The following is a 25,537-nucleotide window of genomic DNA, read 5'->3' as shown; positions in this document are numbered from 1 at the left end:
AACTTTATTCACCCAGCAATGAAACTGAGAGAAACATCAGAGCAGGTATTCATGAACACAACAGAGAGAGACATGATTAGAAACAAACTCAGCTTGTAGAAAACTACAGAAACCCGTCACCAAAACTACACTACATATCCGTATATATATCATATATTTTAGGTGGACAACTGATCATTACAGCCATGTTTGATGGTTAAACATGTGATTACAAATGATGGATATTAATTTGATACTGCTTCTTCTTCTTTGCGCTCAGCCTCCATTTCGCTCTTGATCTCAGCCTCTATTTTGCTCTCAGCCTCCATTTCGCTCTTGATCTCAGCCTCTATTTTGCTCTCGTCGTCATCCAAAATTTCGCTCAGAGCATTCTCTTCGCTCTCGATCTCAGGCTTCTTGTAGTTATAGACCTCCTCCTCGATTTTTTCTTCACTCTTAATTTCGTTCCCGATCTCATCAATCATTTTGCCTTCAATCTCTTCCAATGTTTTGAAGTCAGGCTCTGTAGTGCTCTTGAGCTGATCCACGAATGCGGTTTCGGCCTCATCCAATATTTTTTCATAAGCCTTCATTTCCTTCTCGCTCTCAGCTTCCATTTCCATTATGACGTCATCCGACTCTTTGATGTCAGCCTTTACTTTGTTCTCATTGGCCTGCAGTTCATCCGAGTCGATCTTAGGAAAAGTCAAGCTACAGCAGAAGACAAAGGAGGAGTTTCATCAGTTCAACAAGTAACAAACTGCTGCAAAGTTTTACTGACTTTACACAAACTTAAGCTGAAAATGATCCAACTGAATTTAAATCATTAAAATATAAATAAATACAAATATTTTTAAAAATGACATTAATTTTAACAAACTTAAAGTTTCATTAAATGAAAAACATAAACAAACAGACAAATAGAAAATGAATAAAGATAGAATCAAATAATAAATAATTTAATACCATATAAATGCAAAAAATAAGGACAAATTGACTCAGCAGGGTGATCCAGAACACTCCGTAAACCTGAAACCTGTCTGCTGTCAGACCCTCTATAGATGGGCCTGTCAAATAATGTGTGAGCGACAGCAGCGACCAATCATGTGTTTGGATATTTGGTGGTGGGCGGGGCCACATTAAATACCTATAGATAGTGCCTTTAAAGAGCAATAACACAGAATCAATATTTACATTGATTACAGACTTTGTCCCTTCCTCCTCACACTCTTCATCATGTTATCACTCAAACCTCCTCCTTCTCCTCATACTCTTCGTCATCTCAAACATCCTCCTCCTTACGTTTCATTCAAAAACTGCTTCAGCCCCTGGAACAACCCGTCGATGGACTGTAACCACAATTTTAAACAAATAATTAATACGTGAATGTTCAGAGAGTATTGACAGAAATCATTATGATGATGATTTTGATGAAAAATCAAACAACGTTGATTACCATTCCCGCATCCTCTTGTGCTCCAGTACTACAGCAGAAGACAAAGGCAGAATTTCAGTTAAAAAATTACAAACAGCTGCACAAGTTTACTGACTACACACAAACTCTGGCTGAAAATGATCCAACTGAAGTCAAACCAATGAAATATAAATAAATAAAATAGCAAAAAAAAGCAATTACAAAAACTGAATAAAATCAGATAAATGAAATGATATTAATTAAAAAAAAACATACAATAAAATATCAGATAAGAAAAAAATAACATTTTGGAGTGGATCCAAACTACGGGACGGATACAGAATGTTTTCTTCACTTTCGTTAACAGAAGAAGAGATGATGGTTTCTTACCTTTCGGCATCAGTGCTGTCGGCAGGTCGAGCATCTAAAACACAGAATCAACTGTTTTCAACCACTTTACAAAAACAAACTTCTCACTGCTAAACACGCTCAGCTTCTTTATTTATAAGCTGTTGGCAGTCACAACATATTATTTTCAGAATAAGTTAGGCTATTCAGAAATGCCATCAATTTGTATTTAAGTTGTGCTACATGTGTAAAAGGACAGTTTTTGTCTTATAAAGATGTAATGAGGTTGCTGACCCCGATGTGTGGAAAACATTAAGTTGATTTATTCATAAACAGCTAAAAGACTTTGGGTCAAAGTGTTTTTTCTTCTGTCCTCCATGTTGTTTTTTAAAACCTGATGAGACTCTTCAAAGCTACTATATTTAATGAATGAATAATTATTATTTCATGTATAAATTCAGGACATTTCAGGGATAAACTTGTGTGTTTGTTGGTGAAGGTTCAGTCAGTGTGGTTTGACTTCTCACCAGTAACAGAAAGCAGGAGCAATCCAGCTGCCAGGGCTGAAAGACAGACAAAGAGTTCTGTTAAAAATCTTCAAATACAAAAGTTGCAGATAGTTGATAAGCTGTGCTTAACTATTTACACTCTACAAAAACATCATTATTACTCAGACATAGACTTACTATATCCGTTTCTATACAGATGCCACAGTTTTATATTGCTGCAGAAGACAGTGCCTTTTTAATAGCATCAGCAGCAACTGGCTCAGAAACTAAAGATACAAACTGGTCAGCCTCCAGTCACTTTGTAGTGTGAACGCTGAATTACAGAAATTGTTGGATGAAGTTGCCCCAATTCTGGAAAGCACCATCTCAAAGCAGTTCTGATAAAGTACACTTAATAAAAGAAGAGACTCACCAACAGTCAGGGCGATCTTTGAAGTCATCATGTCTGCAGCGAGAACTCAATACAACTTAACATGACACCTGCTCAGGTATATATACTGTGGTCTCTGCCTCAGAGCTGTTTGATTTCCTCCCAGGCTCTTTTCATGCTGTTTCAGCATTGGACTGATATGTTGACTGACTGCTGGAAGCTGTTTGTTCACCATTCGGCTCAGAAACTCACCTGCCAGGTGATAAACACACTGATGACACACAAACACATTCACATTATATATATCTTGCGTGGTGTCAAACCAAAACTATATCATCAGAAAAGTAGAAAGCTATTTAGATTGAGCACAGTAGTGTGTAAGTGTTTCAAACAGAAGCAGATCCTATGAACCATGTGTGTGCCATAGAGTGACAAAATTGGGGTTTTATAAATTATTGTATGTATATGGGTCTTGTTCTGCTACTCGTATGTGTGGTTTTGCGAATTGTGTGTAATGTTTCGACAAAATGAGCCCTGTTTTCAAAATTGTGCCTAAGCATTCGTAAAAAACTATCTCTAGTTCTGTAGCTCTTTATTTCTAATATTTCTTAATTTCAGTCAGGGAATGTCTTGATGTCTCTGTTTGATAAATGTCGGACAACAGAGACCACGATGGAAAGAAGTCCAGAACTTCCTTCTGTCCTTCACAAAGTCTGACATTTTGTGTTATTTACCAAACATACCAAAAATGGAGTGCTTTATCACTATCGGCAAGTTAACTGTTCTAATAACAACTAGCTGGAGGGGATGGAGAGGTCAGTTTGTTTTTCATCCGACAGGTGTGTTTATGAGTCACATGGTGAAGAGAAAAAAAAAAGAAAAAGGAGAAAAAGAAAAGTGATAATACGATAGAAAAAGAGTTAAGATAAAAGTTAAAAGTTAAGATAAAAAGAAAAAGAAAATTAAGCTTCACACCACTTAGCTGCCCCACAGGTCACATGCTAAAATTATTGCTCAAATATACTAAAATTTAAAACACATATATAAATGTTTTTAGTGTTTTTCCAAAAATACAGCAAACATCCCAACAATCACGAAACTGGATGTGTAAAATGATACAGAAAAAAAAAAAAAAAAGTGTGAGGGTCATTTGCCACTCAGCAGGCTGGTTGGGTTAATTAACTCTGAGGAGAGGCAGCTGTGGAGCCTAATTGTCCCTGATGAGGATCATGTGGTTGAAAACTATATCTACCCTTGTTTTCAGTGGTTTATGGTTCACTTGCAATACTACAGTAATCATTGAGTACTGTATTGATATGCATTCAGTAGCGGTTCTAGACCATTTCAAATTGGGGGAGCCAGGCTGTGGCCATATGCTATTTTAATGGTACCAAATAGACTAACCACATCTAGGCTATTGCACACCTCTGGAGGTAAAGTGGTCGTCCACTAATCGAAAAGTTGGTGGTTCGATCCCTGGCCCTCGCAGTCTGCATATCAAAGTGTCCTTGGGCAAGATACTGAACCAAAAATTGCTGTGCGTGTGAATGTTTATTGCTCCTGAGGAACAGGTGGCACCCTGAATGGCGGCCTCTGTCACCAGTGTATGAATATGTGTGAATGGGTAAATGCTGACTTGTGTTGTAAAGTGCTTTGGCTGGTCGCTAAGACTAGAAAAGTGCTATATAAATGATAAGATAAGATAAGATAAAAAGAAAAAGTAAATTAAGCGTCCCACCACTTAGCTGGCCCAGAGGTCACATGCCGTTTCTGGAGTAAGTCTCAAGAATTATTACCTCCGCCAAAGGCCTAGGAAGGAGGTTATGTTTTCACTGGCATGGTTTGTTGGTTTGTTGGTTTGTTGGTTGGTTTGTCCGTTTGGATGATAACTCCAAAAGTCCACAATGAATTTGAATGACATTTTTTGGAGGGTTGGGGTGTGGCTCAAAAAACAATTCTTTAGATTTTGGTGGCAATCCGGATCATGATCCGGCTTTGTTTTTTTTTTTTGATAACTCTGTTCAGCCTGTGCATTAACACCACAGGCCACCACAGGGGGGCAGCGACGTACATGAAACCTGCCTTGGCGGAGGTCTGCGCTCTCCGAGTGCACTTTTAGTATAATCATTTTCCTAAACTATAAACACAAATCCAAAAACACACACAGAAGGCAAAACTCCACAAATCATTTGCAAAATGAAATTCTTCCATCAAATCAATGTTATGTCTTTTCAAAATATTAGTAGTAGTATTAGTATTTTGTGTTCAGATGACATACACACACCATCATATGAATAGATATTTCTAAGAACCAGTTGAACACTGATGTGCACACCAGTAGGAAAGTAAAAATACTAGTATGAATTCATTATCAGGAGACTTATGCCTTTTGCATGTACTATGTTCTGTAAAATACTGTAAAATATTTAATGTTGTAAAATATTTTTGCATTGTGTTTTTATACTCAAATTTAAAACACAAATATACATGTTTTTAGTGTTTTTCCAAAAATACTGCAAACATCCCAACAAACACGAAGCTGGATGTTTGTTTGTTCGTTTGGACGATAACTCCAAAAGTCTCCGATGGATTTGAATGACATTTTTTGGAGGAGTGGGGTGTGGCCCAATGAACAATACATTACATTTTGGTGGCGATCCGGATCATGATCCAGCTTTGTTTTTTTTTGTTTTTTTAATAACTCCGCTCAGCCTGGCCACATGCCCAGCTGAAAAACTTTAATAGGTCTAATCAGTGGCGGCTGGTGGACATTTTTGCTAGGTAGGGCTGTACCACATCCAATCAATTTCAGAAAACATCCCGGTATGATTTAATGCAAAAAAGTGAAGGTATCAAAAACACATTACTACTTTGCAGTTAAATAATTAACAATTATTTTATTCCAACAGGAACAGTGAAGAATGCACAACAGTATAACATGTACTCAGTGGTGGAAAGTAACTAAGTACATTTACTCAAGTACTGTACTGTACAATTTTGAGTTACTTGTACTTTACTTGAGTATTTCCATGTTCTGATACTTTTTACTTCTACTCCACTACATCTCAGAGGGAAATATTGTACTTTTTACTCCACTAGATTGATTTAATAATGTTAGTTACTTTACAGATTCAGATTATTAATACAAAATATAATCAATGAATAAATGAGGTATTATTATAGATTAAACTACCCAGCAGTATATAAAGTCATTAAAATGAGCTCCACCTTAATGAGCTCCAACATTAAAGTGATGAACACATTAATGCATCAATAAGTATAATCCATTAATATACATTATCCTGCATAATGTGTACTTTTATGTTTGGTACTTTAAGTATATTCATACTTTTACTGAAGTACAAGATCTGAGTACTTCCACCACGGCATGTACTATAACACAATAATAGATATGTACTACAATACTAATGTAATATAACAATATAACATGTAATAGAAATGTTTACTTAATGTGATGTCCTTATTGACCTTGCTTTGTTTGGTAAACCAATAGTGAGGTAAAGATCAGGGGAAGTAAACATGAAGTGTAATTAGGAAAACTGCTGTTAAGTCCTGAAGCTATTCAGACACCTGCATGTACATAAGCACAGGACACTAGTGGTCTGAGGTGTAGAGATGGTAACCTCCAGCAACACTTCTGCTTCAAAACTCTCTCATCTTAATCAAAAGGCACAACCTCAACACATCCACAGATATTAATACTACATAAAATACAGTTAACAAGAACAATACAATTAATTTACCAGTCTCAATTAAATTCTGATGCCTCTATGACCAATTTAAGCAAATGAGACTGAGGACAACTACGTACAAGAAAAGTCAATGTGGTGAGAGAGCCTGCATGTTTTTGAAAGCCCATTCGTAGAAGAATTTTGCTCTTCTCTCCTTCTGAGTGGCAAACGTCTCAATGACCTTCTTCTTAAAGTCAAGAATGTCTCTGACCAATTTCTTCTCCATGGAGAGCATGGCCAGAACATTAAGGTGATCCTTCATCACTTCATGGGCTGGTGCTGCTGGTCATGTTCACTGTCCTCCCATAGAGAGGAAATGGATGCCCCGGTGTTAAATAACTACTTTACCTGCATTATTATCCAAATCTGATTGTCTCTTCTCTTTCCTTTTTTAAACTTCTAAACAGATATAATTGTGATGTGCTCTATTATATTCATTCACTATGATGACAAGGCACATTTAGGCTTCTACAGACTGTTGGTAGTGAGCAATTCATACATTTCAGTCTTCAGAAGTGTCTAATCTGTTTGTAAATGTAGCCTAGATTATCATATTAGATAACAAAATAGTCTAATATATGATAAATGGGTATTGTAGATAGACAGAGGAAAAAAGGTTCATGCTCATGAATATAAACTGTAAATCTGTATGTTGTTTTTATGTTTTTGCATACATTACAGCTCCATACATTCAACATAGTTTAACATTTTATGAAGCTAAAAATGCTGTGTGTACTACTGTATCCCAAAAACATGCATCATTCTGTGACATTTTATGTTTTTGCTCACATTGATGATGTCATCACCTCTCTCTGTAATCCTCCAACGGTGTAACCCCCCCCACCCGCCCATTTCTAACAACTGAGCTAATTGGTATGCATTGCTCCCGGGTGTGACCCAGGTTGTATCTGAATTGTCCTGGCCAGGGTTCAACCCGGGTTGACTGGCTTGGTTTGAATTGACAAAAGGAGGGTATAGGATAGGTTAACCCTGGTCCAACCCTGGTCATTGGTTTGAAAAGGGTATAATCGGAAAGTTGGTAGTTCGATCCTTGGCCCTCGCAGTCTACATATCAAAGTGTCCTTGGGCAAGATACTGAACCCAAAATTGCTGTGCGTGTGAATGTTTATCGCTCCTGAGGAACAGGTGGCACCTTGAATGGCGGCCTCTGTCACCAGTGTATGAATATGTGTGAATGGGTAAATGCTGACTTGTGTTGTAAAGTGCTTTGGCTGGTTGCTGAGACTAGAAATGTGCTATATAAATGAAGTCCATTTACCACCCCTATAGCTTTGGTTGTCCAAAAGACTAACGATACACCTATAACAATAAACACAATAATACTCATTTATTGCTAACTTACATTTTATCACTCCATGAAAAATTACAATTTCTCCTCTCTGGAGATAACCTCTTACCATTCCGCTCCCTATTTTTACAAGGGTAGGGGTGGAGGAAGGGGGGTGTTCAGGGATAGATAGAAAAGACAACAGCCTATGCCACATATAAGTGTGTCAGTGTATATCATCTGAAAGCTGAGAACCTGAAGATTAATTTGAGCTGCAGCTTATCACTTTGCGTCACGTTCCTCTAGTCATAAATCATAAATAAAAAATAATCAATTAATGAATTGATTTATTATTTATTATTATAATTATTATTTTTAAACGGTCTGAGGATATGAAATGGCTAATATGAGGACTAATACCATCACATGTGAATACAAGTCCAGTCATACCCAATTTATGCAATTCCATGACTGTTTATTTACCCCAGTGTGAAAAAATATTCTAATACACCATTTTGGAATAGGCAAATATATGGGGTATTTCTGTAAATCTGAAAAAGTCTGCATCGCTGTAAAGGGGAGACTTGTGGGTACCCATAGAACCCATTTTCATTCACGATATCTAGAGGTGAGAGGTCAAGGGACTCCTTTGAAAGGTAAATGTGAGATGAAAATATTTGCCACAGTTAGGGGGGCCAGAGGGGGGTACAGGCTTAATGTTACAGGGGCACTGACCCCCTCTGCTCCCCCCCCCCCCCCCACCCGAGAACCACACCTGATTAAAAAACGGAACTTGTCCAGAGTCTGTAGTCTGTTTCATGTCATTTATTAGCTGAGGAAGTATAACAAAGATTTCCTTTAGGATGATTTAAACACTTCTTACAGTCTGTTTCTGTACATGAACATTTCACAGCTGCAGGAACTTTATTCACCCAGCAATGAAACTGAGAGAAACATCAGAGCAGGTATTCATGAACACAACAGAGAGAGACATGATTAGAAACAAACTCAGCTTGTAGAAAACTACAGAAACCCGTCACCAAAACTACACTACATATCCGTATATATATCATATATTTTAGGTGGACAACTGATCATTACAGCCATGTTTGATGGTTAAACATGTGATTACAAATGATGGATATTAATTTGATACTGCTTCTTCTTCTTTGCGCTCAGCCTCCATTTCGCTCTTGATCTCAGCCTCTATTTTGCTCTCAGCCTCCATATTGCTCTTAGCCTCAGCCTCCATTTCGCTCTCGTCGTCATCCAAAATTTTGCTCAGAGCATTCTCTTCGCTCTCGATCTCAGGCTTCTTGTAGTTATAGACCTCCTCCTCGATTTTTTCTTCACTCTTAATTTCGTTCCCGATCTCATCAATCATTTTGCCTTCAATCTCTTCCAATGTTTTGAAGTCAGGCTCTGTAGTGCTCTTGAGCTGATCCACGAATGCGATTTCGGCCTCATCCAATATTTTTTCATCAGCCTTCATTTCCTTCTCGCTCTCAGCTTCCATTTCCATTATGACGTCATCCGACTCTTTGATGTCAGCCTTTACTTTGTTCTCATTGGCCTGCAGTTCATCCGAGTCGATCTTAGGAAAAGTCAAGCTACAGCAGAAGACAAAGGAGGAGTTTCATCAGTTCAACAAGTAACAAACTGCTGCAAAGTTTTACTGACTTTACACAAACTTAAGCTGAAAATGATCCAACTGAATTTAAATCATTAAAATATAAATAAATACAAATATTTTTAAAAATGACATTAATTTTAACAAACTTAAAGTTTCATTAAATGAAAAACATAAACAAACAGACAAATAGAAAATGAATAAAGATAGAATCAAATAATAAATAATTTAATACCATATAAATGCAAAAATAAGGACAAATTGACTCAGCAGGGTGATCCAGAACACTCCGTAAACCTGAAACCTGTCTGCTGTCAGACCCTCTGTAGATGGGCCTGTCAAATAATGTGTGAGCGACAGCAGCGTCCAATCATGTGTTTGGATATTTGGTGGTGGGCGGGGCCACATTAAATACCTATAGATAGTGCCTTTAAAGAGCAATAACACAGAATCAATATTTACATTGATTACAGACTTTGTCCCTTCCTCCTCACACTCTTCATCATGTTATCACTCAAACCTCCTCCTTCTCCTCATACTCTTCGTCATCTCAAACATCCTCCTCCTTACGTTTCATTCAAAAACTGCTTCAGCCCCTGGAACAACCCGTCGATGGACTGTAACCACAATTTTAAACAAATAATTAATACGTGAATGTTCAGAGAGTATTGACAGAAATCATTATGATGATGATTTTGATGAAAAATCAAACAACGTTGATTACCATTCCCGCATCCTCTTGTGCTCCAGTACTACAGCAGAAGACAAAGGCAGAATTTCAGTTAAAAAATTACAAACAGCTGCACAAGTTTACTGACTACACACAAACTCTGGCTGAAAATGATCCAACTGAAGTCAAACCAATGAAATATAAATAAATAAAATAGCAAAAAAAAGCAATTACAAAAACTGAATAAAATCAGATAAATGAAATGATATTAATTAAAAAAAAACATACAATAAAATATCAGATAAGAAAAAAATAACATTTTGGAGTGGATCCAAACTACGGGACGGATACAGAATGTTTTCTTCACTTTTGTTAACAGAAGAAGAGATGATGGTTTCTTACCTTTCGGCATCAGTGCTGTCGGCAGGTCGAGCATCTAAAACACAGAATCAACTGTTTCAACCACTTTACAAAAACAAACTTCTCACTGCTAAACACGCTCAGCTTCTTTATTTATAAGCTGTTGGCAGTCACAACATATTATTTTCAGAATAAGTTAGGCTATTCAGAAATGCCATCAATTTGTATTTAAGTTGTGCTACATGTGTAAAAGGACAGTTTTTGTCTTATAAAGATGTAATGAGGTTGCTGACCCCGATGTGTGGAAAACATTAAGTTGATTTATTCATAAACAGCTAAAAGACTTTGGGTCAAAGTGTTTTTTTCTTCTGTCCTCCATGTTGTTTTTTAAAACCTGATGAGACTCTTCAAAGCTACTATATTTAATGAATGAATAATTATTATTTCATGTATAAATTCAGGACATTTCAGGGATAAACTTGTGTGTTTGTTGGTGAAGGTTCAGTCAGTGTGGTTTGACTTCTCACTAGTAACAGAAAGCAGGAGCAATCCAGCTGCCAGGGCTGAAAGACAGACAAAGAGTTCTGTTAAAAATCTTCAAATACAAAAGTTGCAGATAGTTGATAAGCTGTGCTTAACTATTTACACTCTACAAAAACATCATTATTACTCAGACATAGACTTACTATATCCGTTTCTATACAGATGCCACAGTTTTATATTGCTGCAGAAGACAGTGCCTTTTTAACAGCATCAGCAGCAACTGGCTCAGAAACTAAAGATACAAACTGGTCAGCCTCCAGTCACTTTGTAGTGTGAACGCTGAATTACAGAAATTGTTGGATGAAGTTGCCCCAATTCTGGAAAGCACCATCTCAAAGCAGTTCTGATAAAGTACACTTAATAAAAGAAGAGACTCACCAACAGTCAGGGCGATCTTTGAAGTCATCATGTCTGCAGCGAGAACTCAATACAACTTAACATGACACCTGCTCAGGTATATATACTGTGGTCTCTGCCTCAGAGCTGTTTGATTTCCTCCCAGGCTCTTTTCATGCTGTTTCAGCATTGGACTGATATGTTGACTGACTGCTGGAAGCTGTTTGTTCACAATTCCACTCACAGACTCACCTGCCAGGTGATAAACACACTGATGACACACAAACACACAAAGACATTCACATTATATATATCTTGCGTGTTGTGTTTCGTCAATATATTCGTGGACTTTACTCTAACAATATTTGTAAAAAAAAATCAAACAAAACTATATCATCAGAAAAGTAGAAAGCTATTTAGATTGAGCACAGCTGTTTGCAAGTGGTTCAAACAGAAGCAGATCCTATGAACCATGTGTGTGCCATACGGTGACAAAATTGGGGTTTTATACATTCTTGTATGTATATGGGTCTTGTTCTGCTACTTGTATGTGTGGTTGTGTGAATTGTGTATAATGTTTCAACAAACTGAGCCCTTTTCAAAATTGTGCCTAAGCATTTGTAAAAAAAAATATTTCTAGTTCTGTAGCTCTTAATTTCTAATATTTCTTAATGTGAGACAGTAAATGTCTAGATTTCTCTGTTTGATAAATGTCGGCCAACAGAGACCACAATGGGAAAAAGTCCAGAACTTCATCTTTCTGTCCCTCACAAAGTCTGATATGTTGTGTTATTTACCAAACATACCAATAATAGAGTGCTGTTTCATTCATCAGCAAGTTAACTGTTCTAATAACAACTAGCTGGAGGGGATGGAGAGATCAGTTTGTTTTTCATCTGACAGGTGAGTTTATGAGTCACATGGTGAAGAAGTTCAAACACCTTCCAGCGGTCAGTTTGTTGACTGAAGCTTCACCTCCTTGAATAAAACAAACATATTTAAATTCTTTATGTAATTAGTAAAAGTGCAACATTTAACAGCTGCAAGGGAGGAACATAAAGAATTTTCCATGGAAAAAGTCCTGAGAGGTTGAGTGGACTGGTTTTAGTGTGACAAAGAGGCTGATTGGATGGGTTCAAACCGTTTTCATTCCTAAAGGTGTTTATATCATGTAGGTGCTTTCTGCAGTGGATAAAGCCCAGATCTCAAATATGGAAGCATTAATTATGTGAATCAAATTAGTGTTCATTCTGTAAAAGACATTGGAATACAGAATCTAAACTTTAAGTTCAGATGGGAGTGGTCAGCTGGACACCTCAGTGACACCAGACCCTGAACAGAGACCCATAAAACTACAAGCAACATTAAAAAAACTCAATTCTTCTGTCTTCTGGCTGCGTCCCTCTGCTTCTCCGGGGAGAAAGAACCCGACCGGGGACACGGTCGCCCGTCCTGAGGATGGATAAAGAAATCGAGGAGGAAACTTCTCAAGGGCCATTACATGAGGCACTTTCCCCCCTTCCCTACCACCTTACCCGGGTATGTCACCGTGGCCCTTGCAAACTCCTACTTTGCCAAGTTCACAGTGAGGTTTGCCCAGGCCAGGCGATCAAACAGGGCCTGCATGCGCTGCAAATGTTATGGCCCCGTGTCACTATACACCACTATAACATCTGAATACATGGCACACCCTTGCAGCCCAGAAAAGTAGTGCAGCCAGAAAGGCCTTGAGGTAGTCCTTACTGTCATCTATGCTTAGCGCAGAAAAATGCTTCTTGAGCCTTACCAGTGAGCACATACTGTACGAGCAACATCTTCTCATAACATAATTGGTTATAACCTCAAATTGTAAGCTACGAATGTATCCGGGGTAACCATGGGATAGGGAAAAAAAAGGAAAAGAGGAAAACATACTCTCTTTAATCTGGTCCAATCTGTAAAGCTCCTGTTACAATTTAGCCTCACACAACCTTGTAGTTACATTTAGCCGTACATTCTCCAGTTCTTGCTCTAGTACACGAAACCACTCCTTATGGGCATGTGCTCGTTCATCACCCATCGCCCTGCGACAGCGGACCAGCAGCTTCTTCCATCACATCACTTTTTGAATAAACAGGGACTGCCAATGCTGGCAGAACTTCAAGCTGTCCTTGCTTTGTCCATAATATGGCTTCATGATACTCTGCAGTTTTCAGCGACTGGTCATATTCAAAGGAGTCCTTTGACCTCTCACCTCTAGATATTGTGAATGAAAACGGGTTCTGTGGGTACCCACGAGTCTCCCCTTTACAGACATACCCCCTTTATGATAATCCCATGCAGTTTGGGGCAAAAACCATGCAGTTGTTTGCATGTAGTACAAATGTTTTATTTTCGCCAATTTAAAAATGGTGTATTTCAATATTTCTGCACACTGGGGTCCCTAAAGAGTTTTGGAATTGCATTAATTGGGTAAAACTGAGTCCCCATATTAGCCATTTCATATAGTGAGAGCATTTTTTATTTTTCATTTAATTCATTAATTCATTTTTATTTCTGATTTATGACTACAACAACTTGACGCAAAGTGCTGAGCTGCATCTCAAATTAATCTTCATGTTCCCAGCTTTCAGATGATGTACACCGCTTATATGTGGCATATACTGTTTTGTTTTTTTATCGATCCCTGAACATCCTCTGTCCTCCACCCCTACCCCACTAAAAATAGGGGGTGGTATGGTAAGAGGTTATCCCCAGAGAGGAGGAATTGTAATTTTTCATCGCAGTGATAAAATATAAATTAGTATTGAATGAGTGTTATTGTGTTGATTGTTATAGGTGTATTGTTAGTCTTTTGGGGAACCAAACCTATAGGGGTGGTAAATGGACTTCATTTATATAGCACTTTTCTAGTCTTAGCGACCAGCCAAAGCACTTTACAACACAAGTCAGCATTTACTCATTAACACATTCATACACTGGTGGCAGACAGGTACCACCTGTTCCTGTTTTAAAATCGCATGTGGCCCCAGCCTGGCCCCCACCATTTGAAATGGTCTAGAACCGCCACTGACTGCATATCAATACAGTACTCAATGATACTGTAGTATTGCAAGTGAACCATAGTACGATAAATCGAAAGTATTTCTTGCTATTGTTTTGTTCTGTATCTAGAACACTTTCAAGTGTTCAAGCTTTGTGTTTGTTGGGATGTATGCAGTATTTTGGGAAAAAAACTAAAAACATGTTTTTGTTTGTATTAGAGTATATTTGTATTTTAAATTGTAGTATAAAAACATTACGCAAAAATATTTTACAACATTAAATATTTTACAGTATTTTACAGAAGTAACACGGAACATGCAAAAGGCATGTCTCGTGATAACAAATTCATACTATTTTTTTTTTTGTGTATAGTTTTGAAAATATGAGGTATGCTTTCAGAAAACGTGTTTAAACAATTGAAGAAAAAACTGTAAGGTTTTAAAAAAAAAAAAAAAAAAATCTGGAATACCTCTCCCCTAGTTACTGTAACTGCCTATCCAACACTACCTGTCCTCTCTCAAACCTATTCTTCCTGCATGCCACGACAGGTGTAAAAACAGCCTGGTAATGTCCCAGCAACTTGTTTACTCACCTAGACGTTTACCCAAGACACAATGTTCTTTGTTTTTATGCAAAAAAATAAATAATTACATAACAAACCAACAAGTCCTCAGGGGAGAAAATGTTGCTTATTCCTACCGGGAAAGGTTACTCCAAAGGTAAACATCCTCCATGCCCCACCCCAGGAAAAATCTGTTTAGTTAACCGAACCCACAGTTTTCTAAAGTTCCCTGGCTTTTCCAACCCAGGACACAACATTTGCTTACAACCAACCCACCGTTTTGTTTGTCAAACTTCCTCCTGGTTGGTGCCTAATTAACTATTCCATCTATTCATTGTATTTTTGTATTGTTGTGTTTATCTGATTTGATTTCATTGCAGTCCTGAAAAGATGGCCTACTGAAAGTGACGTGTCTTTTTGTAAATGTTGGAATGTTTTCATGTCTCAGCTGTTTTGTTGCTTCCTGTCAAACTCAATTGTAGATGAGTCCATAAATCATCAGATAACATCACTGACAGACACATTACTTAATGTGAAGATGCTTCTTAATAACAGCAGCAAGTCAAACAAATCAATCTGATTGTGAGAGATAAACTGTTGGACCAATCAGAAGTTACAGTGTGTGATTCTGCAGGTCAGAATTAAACTATACATTGAAACAATAATTGGTTAATTAGTTCGTCCTTAACGTTATCGTATCGTTATCGACTTCAAGGGTACCAAATATTAAGAACAAAAAAAATATCACATTTTTTGGCAAAAATTTTGGGCACCCTGGACTTCAACCCCCAAAAGGTGCAACTAGACCACACTGTCAACCATCATACCAAATTTGACGTTCTTAGGTTAAATAGTTTCTGCTCCGGAAACTCTCATTCACAGGGCCTCAAATACTAATGCTTTGTCACGCCTCTCGGTATCTGATACCAACGCACAAGGCACCCTTTAGCATCTATATGAGACACACAGGGCTTACAAGTAACGACAATGTAAACCTATCTGCGTCAATATTAAACGCTCAGAGAAAGTGGTCGGGGAGTGTGGGGACGTAGTACAAAAACCCAGAAACTATTTTGGCGAGTGGGATGGGTGGTGGATGGGTCAAACAAACACATCGTGTTTACTGCGAGTGTCATAATGCGCTGGTCTACCCAGTGCATAAGAAAGTGACGTCAAGCGGTCCTGACCAAACGTCAGTATGTGACGAGTAGGGAGGAGAACGGGTTGAACCTGTTCACTCAGCCTCTCTGACCCATTATAAGCAGTCCACTGAGCTTCTCTGTCCCACTATAACCAGTTCACGCATTAGGACTTTTTCCATGGAAATTCTTAAGATCCTCCCTTTAACTAATTACATAAATAATTTAAATCAAATCAAATCAAATCAATTTATTTTTGTAAAGCGTCAAATCACAACAGAAGTTATTTCAAGACGCTTTATATATAGAGCAGGTCTATGACCGTACACCATAGTTTAGAGACCCAACAGGATCCACCAAGCGCACTGTGGCCAGGAAAAACTCCCCGATTACTGGGAAGAAACCTGGAGCAGAACCGGGCGCAGGGCGGGCGGCCATCTGCCGAGACCGGCTGGGGGGATAGATAGATAGAGAGAGAGAGAGAGAGAGAGAGAGAGAGAGAGAGAGATAGAGAGAGAGAGATAGAGAAGCAGCCACAATAGCAGTCTAGCAGCTGTAATAGCTAATACAAGTAGGACTGATAACACAAAACCAATAGTGGTGGATGGAATATGAAATATGTTTGTTTATCTTCCAGGAGGTTAAGATTCAGTCAACGGACTGACTGCTTAAAGGTGTTTGAACTTCTTCACCATGTGACTCATAAACTCACCTGTCAGATGAAAAACAAACTGATGTCTCCATCCCCTCTAGCTAGTTGTTATTAGAACAGTTAACTCACTGAGAAATGATGCAAGACTGCCTTTTTGGTATGTTGTGAGGGACAGAAGGATAAAGTTCTGGACTTCCTCCCATCGTGGTCTTTGTTGTCCGACATTTATCAAACAGACACATCGAGACATTCACTGCATCACAAGAATGCAGAAATTAAGAGATACAGAACTAGAAATAAAGTTTTTTACGATTGCTTGCACAATTTTGAAAACAGGGCTCACTTCGTCAAAACATTATACACAATTCGATTAAGTGTTAAATCAGCAGCAACTGGACAAGATCGTGCTCGAGTTACGCCACACCAGAAGTGGTTGCATTGCACCAGAAGTGGCGTAACTGAAGAACAGAAGTTCGGTAACAAATTAATCAACGTTGATTTCTGGTTTCACATGGGACACAAAGACTGGTGTCCTGGGCAAAAGTCGAAACAAACCCAAAGTTTCTTATAACAAGCAGACTTGGCAACTGTGATGTACATGTATTTCTGTGTGTATATGCATGCGTGTGCATCCATGCCTACTGGGAATTTGAATGCTCTGTAAATCTGTGTGCGTACCTGTGTTTGCGTGTGTTTAGTCTTGTCAGTTCATGAAGGGGTTGATGGTTTCAGAGGGCCTAACTATTAAGAGGTCATCCCTCTGGAAACTTCCTATGCGATGGCTCCATCCCTCCTGTTCATTCCCGTACTGTTGTCAAAAACTCTGGCAGCACTCCAGCCTCGCCTCCCCTCCTTCCCTCTCCTTCAGTCTTACTCGCTTGCTCTCATTCTGTGCCAGCTTCAGCCAGTCTGAGGGATCAGGAGGCAGGGTTGCCGTGGCAACTTGTCCAATCCCTATCGCTGGATGGATCATCCCTGGTTTGTGTTCTCTGACACCTCCACCTCCCCACAATGCAAACACAAAACAGACACACCAACTTCTTCACCTGTGCCTCTTCTTTTCCCCCTAAAAAACAATAGTTTATGATTTATCTTTCTTTTTGTATGTTTTCTCTTCTTCTCGTCATCTGTCACTACAGTATATGTTTCTCTGAGTCAGCCAGGACGGGCAGCAGACGTTTTGAGCAGCAGCCAGAGTCAGATAGAATAGGCCTCTACATGTATCAATGGCTTGTTTTCATGGAGCGATAGGGTCAGCCATGGCGCTGTGGGATTTCCCATCATGCCTCGTCCGCTGGCAAGGTATTAGTCGGAAGTCGGTGGCTGGCGAGGATCTGATTCTCCACAGAAGAATTGGATATCTGCAGCTGTCCAAGCTGTAGAGAAAGGGGAAGGTTCCAGGGTTGATACCTGTCCTGTGCAATAAACACAAGGTACATTGGAGACTGGTGGAAATGTCATTAGTTTTGCAGGCATTTGGCCACAAACCAAAGTGTTGGACAGCTTAAAAATGATGATGGTACTAATAAAAAGTTAAGGAAGTTTTTATGATTTATCCTGAGAGGAACATAAATGTCTGCAACAAATTCTATGGCATTTTTATGGTAAATGTGAAGTGGAAAAGATGTTGGGATAGTCACCGGTTAAGTCAGTGTAATAAGAAATAAGAAATTTGCCTGCTGGTGGCGCTAAAGGAAAAGCCAAGGGATCATTAGGATTCATCTTCAGGGGGCCACGAATGGAATGTTTATACCAAATTTCATACCAATTAAGGCTGGTTAAACTACAAAGTTTCACAGCAGTTTGTGAAATAGTCACAAAATGTAATCTATTTTGATGTACACTGACACAACCAGGACTCAACCTTGTATACATCCATGGTCTGTGGTCTATTGTACATTGTTTTTTGAGGTCCTTGACATGAAAAAGTTTGATTGCTCTTAAAATCTGTGTGCTGGATTTTTCTAACTTCACTTTATGCTCCTCTGGGATGCGGCCGGGCAGAAAGTTTAATAAATAACCAAGTAAGAAAATAGTTATAATAGTATGCATAATTATAATATTTTTATCGTTCAACACAGGCCATTTCGGTAGAGACATTAAATATGACAATAGAATAGAAATCATTTTGTTTTACTTTTGTACGGCTCTTTTTAGGCGGACGTTTTACTGGCGTCCGGTAGTCGCTTTCAGTCCAAAATGGTGGAAGCGTAGTTCTGCTGCTGGGCGCTGATGTTGCAATGGAATGAACAATTCACCTCTTAGCAATATATGTTCTTTGTTGATATGGCCAGGCTGTTGGTGCCTCCTCCGGCACTTGGTGCCTTACTCACAGCATGTGTGCCTATCAGTGGCGCTGTGTGGGCACAAAAAGGATCAAATGCAGGTATCGTTTGACTGGAGAAGTTTCGATACTACTTGATACTGGGTTATTTCGGTATCGAGTACCGATACCCAACCCTTATGCTATCAATCCAATAGTTGTCAACACAACAAACATAACACAACAAAAATGTGAATCTCATGATGGCAGTAAAGAAAAAGTCAAGAGATCATCAAAGTTATCAGGATTCAAGCTTTGGCGACCGGGAATGTCTGTATTAAATTTCATGGCAATCCGGCCAATAGTTGTTGAGATATTACAGTTTGGACGAAAATGGTGGTCCAATAGAGCCACTAGCATGGTTAAAAAAAGTGCACCCAGATTATTTTTAACCTCTGTCTTTTAATTGCTGTTCAATTTGCTACCTGCGCTCCATAAACTGTGCTTCATACTGCCTCCAGGCCACTGTTGCCAAGTTTGAAAGAAAGTAGCTCTTGGCTGATCAAAGAGTTGCGAGAAGCTGCCAGGTGATGTTGTTATTTTTCACATGAATATATTTCCTGCAGCGCACAGCTCCCAGAGGAGAGACAGGCCTACACTGTATATTAAAAGCACTGTGATCACCACATCACTTTAGATTAGACGCGACAGTAGTGCAAGTGTACGTGCGCTGGCACCGGCCGCTCCAATTTACCAACTGAAAGCCGTGGGAGTGAATACATGGCTCCCCACAGTCCAAATAAAGCAGATAAATTTGTGTCTGGTTGCTCCTGACAAATCAAGTCACCTGGGGTGAAGTTAAATCTAGTTACATTTCCCTGTTAATATAACCCAAATTCTAATCTGTCAATAAACATCACACACACACATCATCGACCCTGCCTAATACCTTGACAGGACAATCCATTTAAAATATGTCATACAAGGTGAAGCTGCCCACTGATCAATTTCCTTCATTGATTTATGGCTAATGACATTGAGAGATGCAAAAAGCTCCTACATTTAGCTTATTGACACGCTGTATCGAATGACAAATAGCTTACTGGGAATCATATTCTAGGATAGTAAAGCTGCCGCCAGCTAATTGACAGTATAAAGGGCTAAATAAAGAATGTAGCTTTAATCTACGGGGATATTTATAGCATTGCTACTGGATGTCTCTTTAAAATGTAATCGGTGGCTAAGTTCGGTTCTTTAGCGTCTTCAATAGCTTCCGACTGCCTCTGTTTCTGTTACTCAGGGCCCAAAGATCTAAGACTGGAATTATTATTTGTCAGTTTTTCAATTCTGAGAGAGCAAATATCAACTCAGCCTGAATAAATCCACATCCATCAGCGTTAATCGGCTCTGTGAGAGCACAAACAACTCACCAGTCAAAACCCCAAGAAGTCATCACCGAAAATAAACAATAATTAACAAATAGTTTCACATTTTGGGCTTAAATCCGTTGTTGCCGAGAGTAAAATGAGAAGAGTGATAGGATACCACTCGTCTTTTCAGTATGAAGATAGAGCCAGGGGAAGATTAGCTTAGCGTAGCATAAGTGATTCCACTGTGCCCAAAACATAGACCGTATATAAAATGTGGATGTATCACTGTTCGGCATTTTGACCGTCGCCAACATGGTTTTTGGCCGTCACCATCTTGGCTTTTTGCAACCAGATGTGACCAGAGGAATCGCCCCCTGCTGGCTGTTAGAAAGAATGAAAGTTTAAGGCACTTCCGCATTGGCTTCACTTCTCAGACCTGGAGGTTGCCCGCTGGTCCGAAATAGTTACAGTACGTACCTCTCCGTTACATTTACGGACTAAACAAACGAAACATAACAAGTTAATTAGTAATTAGTAATTAGTAATTGGACAATCATGCGATTAATCGCGATTAAATATTTGAATTGATTGACAGCCCTTAAAAAATTAAATAATACAAAGAGAGAATTGTATTAAAAGTTCCTAAAAATAACAAGAAAAGTCATCTGTGGTGACAGGAAATAATCTGCTCAAAATGCATCCAAATCGGTTTAAACAAACTTCCTGCACTTATTGCATTCACTTTTTGGATCAATTGTACAGTTTATCAGTTGTTCTATACTGTTATTGATTTGCATTGAACATATTGTGAAATGGGGCTGCACGGTGGTGTAGTGGTTAGCACTGTCACCTCACAGAGGGTCACAGGTTCAAACCCAGCTTGGGGCCCTTCTATGTGGAGTTTGCATGTTCTCCCCGTGTTAGCATGGGTTTGCTCCGGGTGCTCCGGTTTCCCCCCACAGTCCAAAGACATGCAGGTTAAGTTAACTGTTGACTCTAAATTGCCTGTAGGTGTGAATGTGAACTTGAATGGTTGTCTGTCTCTATGTGTCAGCTCTGTGATAGTCTGGCGACCTGTCCAGGGTTTACCCCACCTTCGCCCAATGTCAGCTGGGATCGGCTCCAGCCCCCCCCCACAACCCTGAATAAGATAAGCGGTTACAGATAATGAATTAATGAATATAATGAAATATCTAAAAAATATGTTTGTATGGTCGTCAGTTTACTAAATGATAGAAAAGGGGTCTCTAAAGGAAAAAAGGAACCCTATGCTATGCTTCTGAGGACTTCTAAAAGAAGCCACCATTTCACACCTAATCACTCTGCAGTGAAGATATCTGGTCCATTTAGCTGATTTTTAATTAAATGAACCAATTTGTTCCCCAAAGACACTGCTGTTTGGTAACTGCAGCAGGCTGCTGGACTATTTTCTGTACATTAGGCTTGTACTTCCACTGCAACAACTCACTCCACGTGGTTTATGGAGTAAACACTGGTGTCAGTTTAACGACGGTGAATAACAACCAGTAATCTGTAATCAAAGACATTCACACTGAGTCTTAGTTTACTCAAGTTATAATGATGTAATTAAACACAATTAATTAGAGCTGTCAGGAGCTGATGGTGACACGCCATCGGTGCACCTCACATGGCCTCGGTGTAACGGGAGCCTGCGTCTACCTATCAAGGACAAGGGAAACTATAGAAGCGTCCTATAAACTTAGACAATGACTGCAGGATTCAGTTTCTCTTATAGGGCACCTCTGAAAGCAGCTGGCCTCATTAGATGCTACAAAGCTATGTAGAGGTAAGGAGGGATGTCACCTGGAGAATCGCCTGAATCATTTTACACATCTTAAATGTTAAAATGTCATGCTTTCTCTAAATAAAATGCATTATTTTGCAGTGATGTGACACTGTGTGATATAGGTGACATTCTGTATGGTTTAATGCCAACCCTAAATATTTTATGAAGTGGTCGTCAGTGTATGAAGCAAAAGTCAGACTGTGAAACCGTGTTTATAAGATATAATCCAATTGTTATTGTTATAGGTGAATGGTAATGTTAAATCTCTGGTTACAAGGAATTTAACAGCTTTTGTTCAGTGTAATAAGAGAAATGTGCTGCTCATATTAGATCTCATGTCATGGAAAAACAAGTTTATATCGCCCTCTGTTGGCGATATTATTTTAACACACCTATCATATGTCTGGTATAACAGTGTGACATCCATATTCACTATTTCCATCTGTTTGAAATCAGAAATCAATTATTTTCTATGCACTGGGGCTCCAAACATCCCCAAAGATGTTTTTAGACATATATAAAATAAACTCTGCTTGGAATAATGATGTGTCTGATATAGTTTTTCCACAAAAAAATGTTCAATTACCATGTTAAAGATTCCAGAATCAATGAATACGTAAATATTAGGGCTGTCAATCGATTAAAATATTTAATCATAATTAATCACACATTTTTTTTATCTGTTCAAAATGTACCTTAAAGGGAGATTTGTCAAGTATCTAATACTCTTATCGACATGGCAAACTCAAGCCCAACAGCTGTCAGTGTGTCAGTTTGCTGACTTGACTATGACTGAGACTCGTGGGTACCCATAGAACCCATTTTCATTCACATATCTTGAGGTCAGAGGTCAAGGGACCCCTTTGGCCATGCCAGTTTTTCCTTGCCAAAATATAGACAAGCTAGTATGACATGGTTGGTACCAATGGATTCCTTAGGATTTCCAGTTTCATATGATACCAGTATCTTAACTCTAGCCTTAAAACTGAGCCTGCTAAAACCTCCAAAATATTGATTGCGTTAATGCATTAAAGAAATTAGTGGCGTTAAAACGATTTTGCGTTATTATCACGTTGACTTTGACAGCCCGAGTAAATATTGTTAATTTCAAAGCTTGCCTGTTTTCAACATGGCGGCCGGGAATCTTGCAAATGCCATTAGGAGCACTAAAAGGAGGCAGATTATCCCGATCTTTTCACAGATAATCTGTCTCATGTACTACTGTAAAGGCCAAAGGGCCTTTTCTTATTGAGCCCATTTCCTCTGGAATAACCTCCCAATGAACATCAGACAGTCTGAATCTGTGGAGGCCCTTAAATCCAAACTCAAAACCCTTCTTTTTGCTGTAACTTTCCATTAGTTAGTCATTCTTTTATTATTCGGCTGGCGGGTCGGACTCAGTCTCAACGTACAGCCAGCAGAGCATTTAGCTTAGCATTTAGCTTAGCTTAGTTTATCATAAGACTGGAAACAGGGGGAAACAACTAGCCTGACTCTGTCGAAAGGTAACAAATTATGCCTTAAGGCACCTCGAAGTGTCACAGTATGGCACTGTATCCAGATGCCTTCAGAGTTTTTGTAGACCGGACTGAGTTGTTTTCTGTGTTTTGGGTTTTACGTACTGTGTTTTTCCTTCTGTGTTCCTGTACTGGCTTTCCCTCCTTTGCCCATCTACACACCTCCTCTGAATCAGCTTCGTTAGTTCTTCCCAACCAATCAGCTCCTTTCTTGTTCCTAGTGTTTTTCCCCTGCCAATCAGCTCCCTGCCCACCTGAGCTTCTCCTCCCATCTCTCCACCTGCACTTCATCCACTCGTCAGATCCGTTTGTATTTAAGTCCTGGTTTTCAGTTCAGTCTTTGTTGGAGCCTTGATTTTGTTATGAGAGTTTCAGTTTTACCTGTCTGTGATCTCCTGCATTTGGGTCCATTTGGGTGCTTGAAGTTACTTTTTTCACCTGGGAACTTTTAACTTTACCTGGAAAGCTCAGTAGACAGTTTCGCAAGCCACCAAACAGCACTGAAAAAAAAGTTCTGAAAGTAAACACATCCTGGTCTTCACCGTCCTAATTTGAGTAATTGCGATCATTTACAAGTCTTGTTGTCAAGGGGCAACAAAATCTGAAAGAGGAGCCACGACTTTCCCGTTGTCTGATAGGGCACGGCGCACAAATACACAATCACAGGTGTCAGCTGACCTCGGCTGTAAGGTCACGGCTCAGGGCGCACCCGATTCCACGATATGACTTGTGTCTCGATCAATCATTTACCGCACCTTTTCAAATTAAACCTGGTGTCGGCCCGGGCCTGCTGCTAGCGTAGCCGAGTATCGCTTGCTGTCATTAACTATATAACAACTAAAGGGAGCAGAATGAAACTGGAGGAGTGTACTTGAGAGTAATATACCCCGTCTAACTCCGTCTGTCTGCTTCCTTTTTCTCCATTACTCTGCGTGAATCACATGTGTGTCTGAGTGTGTTCACCGTAGACCCCGACCAGGACCCAGTTGAGATGAGAGGCCTTGTCATGTCTGGAGAGATCTAAACCACTTAGAGGATGAGCAGTGGTCTGAGCTCCCTTCAGACACCCTAGCGCAGCAATCTGCTGAGAATAAGATCCTGGAGTATAGCCCTGTTTAGCCACAGATAGCGGCTAAGTGCCCTGTTAGTTCACTCTATCTCCAACCCTTCAAGCTCGATTCCCAAGAGCCTCTTAAGAGATGCTGTGCAGTCTTTTTTTTTCTCCACTCAAAAGCAGCTGAGCTCAGAAAAACACATTTGTCACACTGGGGAGCTTTACAGGTATCAACGCCTGTTAAGGCCCATCAACCTGCTCTTACAGTATAGGTTTATAGAGACAGGCTGCATTTGTTAAGTTAAGCTATTAATGGCAAGCTTTTTATTTCCTCAGTGTCACCCAGCATGTCTTCTTCCCATATCAAACTTAAATTAAAAGATAAGGCTTGCAATATTCTATGGATTTTGTTATTGATAAAAAAAAAAAAAAACGGGTCATGAACACATCATTTAATTTTTAGAAAAAAGGCTTAGTTATTTTTTTAAACATCTGGGTACTACGGAAGTCCTGAGAGGCAAGTTTAAATTTTTTTTTTTTTTTTGTGATCCATTTTCTAAGTCTGATCTAAATTGTTTTCCCTCCTGTGTTTATGACCTCAGAACAGATGAAAAAAAAAAGATTTTGCTAGTTCCTTTTTTGCTATCTGTGAAAGAGGTGAAAAAATTTTGCCAGGTGAAAAATAAATAATTTCTAAGTTACTTAACTCTAAAAACAAGGTACATATATTGTGTGTTAGCAAGTTATGTAAGCTAAAACTCACCTGGAAGGAAACAAATCGAAATTAGCATTACAACAACAAACAGAAAAATGAAAAAAAAACAACATTTTTTTTAATTTCTTTTCACAGATGAAAAAAGTAACTTTTTTTCACCTCTTCTTCGGTTCTTAGGTCATAAACACAGGAGAGAAAACAAGAAAGTGGACTTTATTGGAAGTCATTTATTGCA

At 39.0% G+C, this 25,537-nt stretch overlaps 1 protein-coding gene across 1 annotated transcript; it reads right to left on the bottom strand.

Moving 5' to 3' along the window:
- Positions 1-224: 224 nt before the first annotated feature.
- Positions 225-25,257, bottom strand: LOC119484016. Its single transcript, XM_037762574.1, has 8 exons — positions 23,639-25,257; positions 17,255-17,952; positions 2,663-2,891; positions 2,269-2,304; positions 1,784-1,817; positions 1,436-1,463; positions 1,282-1,328; positions 225-690 (listed from the first exon to the last, which is right to left on the bottom strand). The coding sequence occupies exons 3-8, from the start codon at positions 2,691-2,693 to the stop codon at positions 225-227; spliced, it is 642 nt and encodes a 213-aa protein (XP_037618502.1). The 5' UTR covers positions 2,694-2,891; positions 17,255-17,952; positions 23,639-25,257.
- Positions 25,258-25,537: the final 280 nt, after the last annotated feature.

Source organism: Sebastes umbrosus, chromosome 24 (assembly GCF_015220745.1).
Source record: "Sebastes umbrosus isolate fSebUmb1 chromosome 24, fSebUmb1.pri, whole genome shotgun sequence".
NCBI classification, from domain to species: Eukaryota; Metazoa; Chordata; class Actinopteri; order Perciformes; family Sebastidae; genus Sebastes; species Sebastes umbrosus.
Note: the sequence above shows the minus strand (reverse complement) of the source record. Positions and strands in the feature narration are given on the sequence as shown.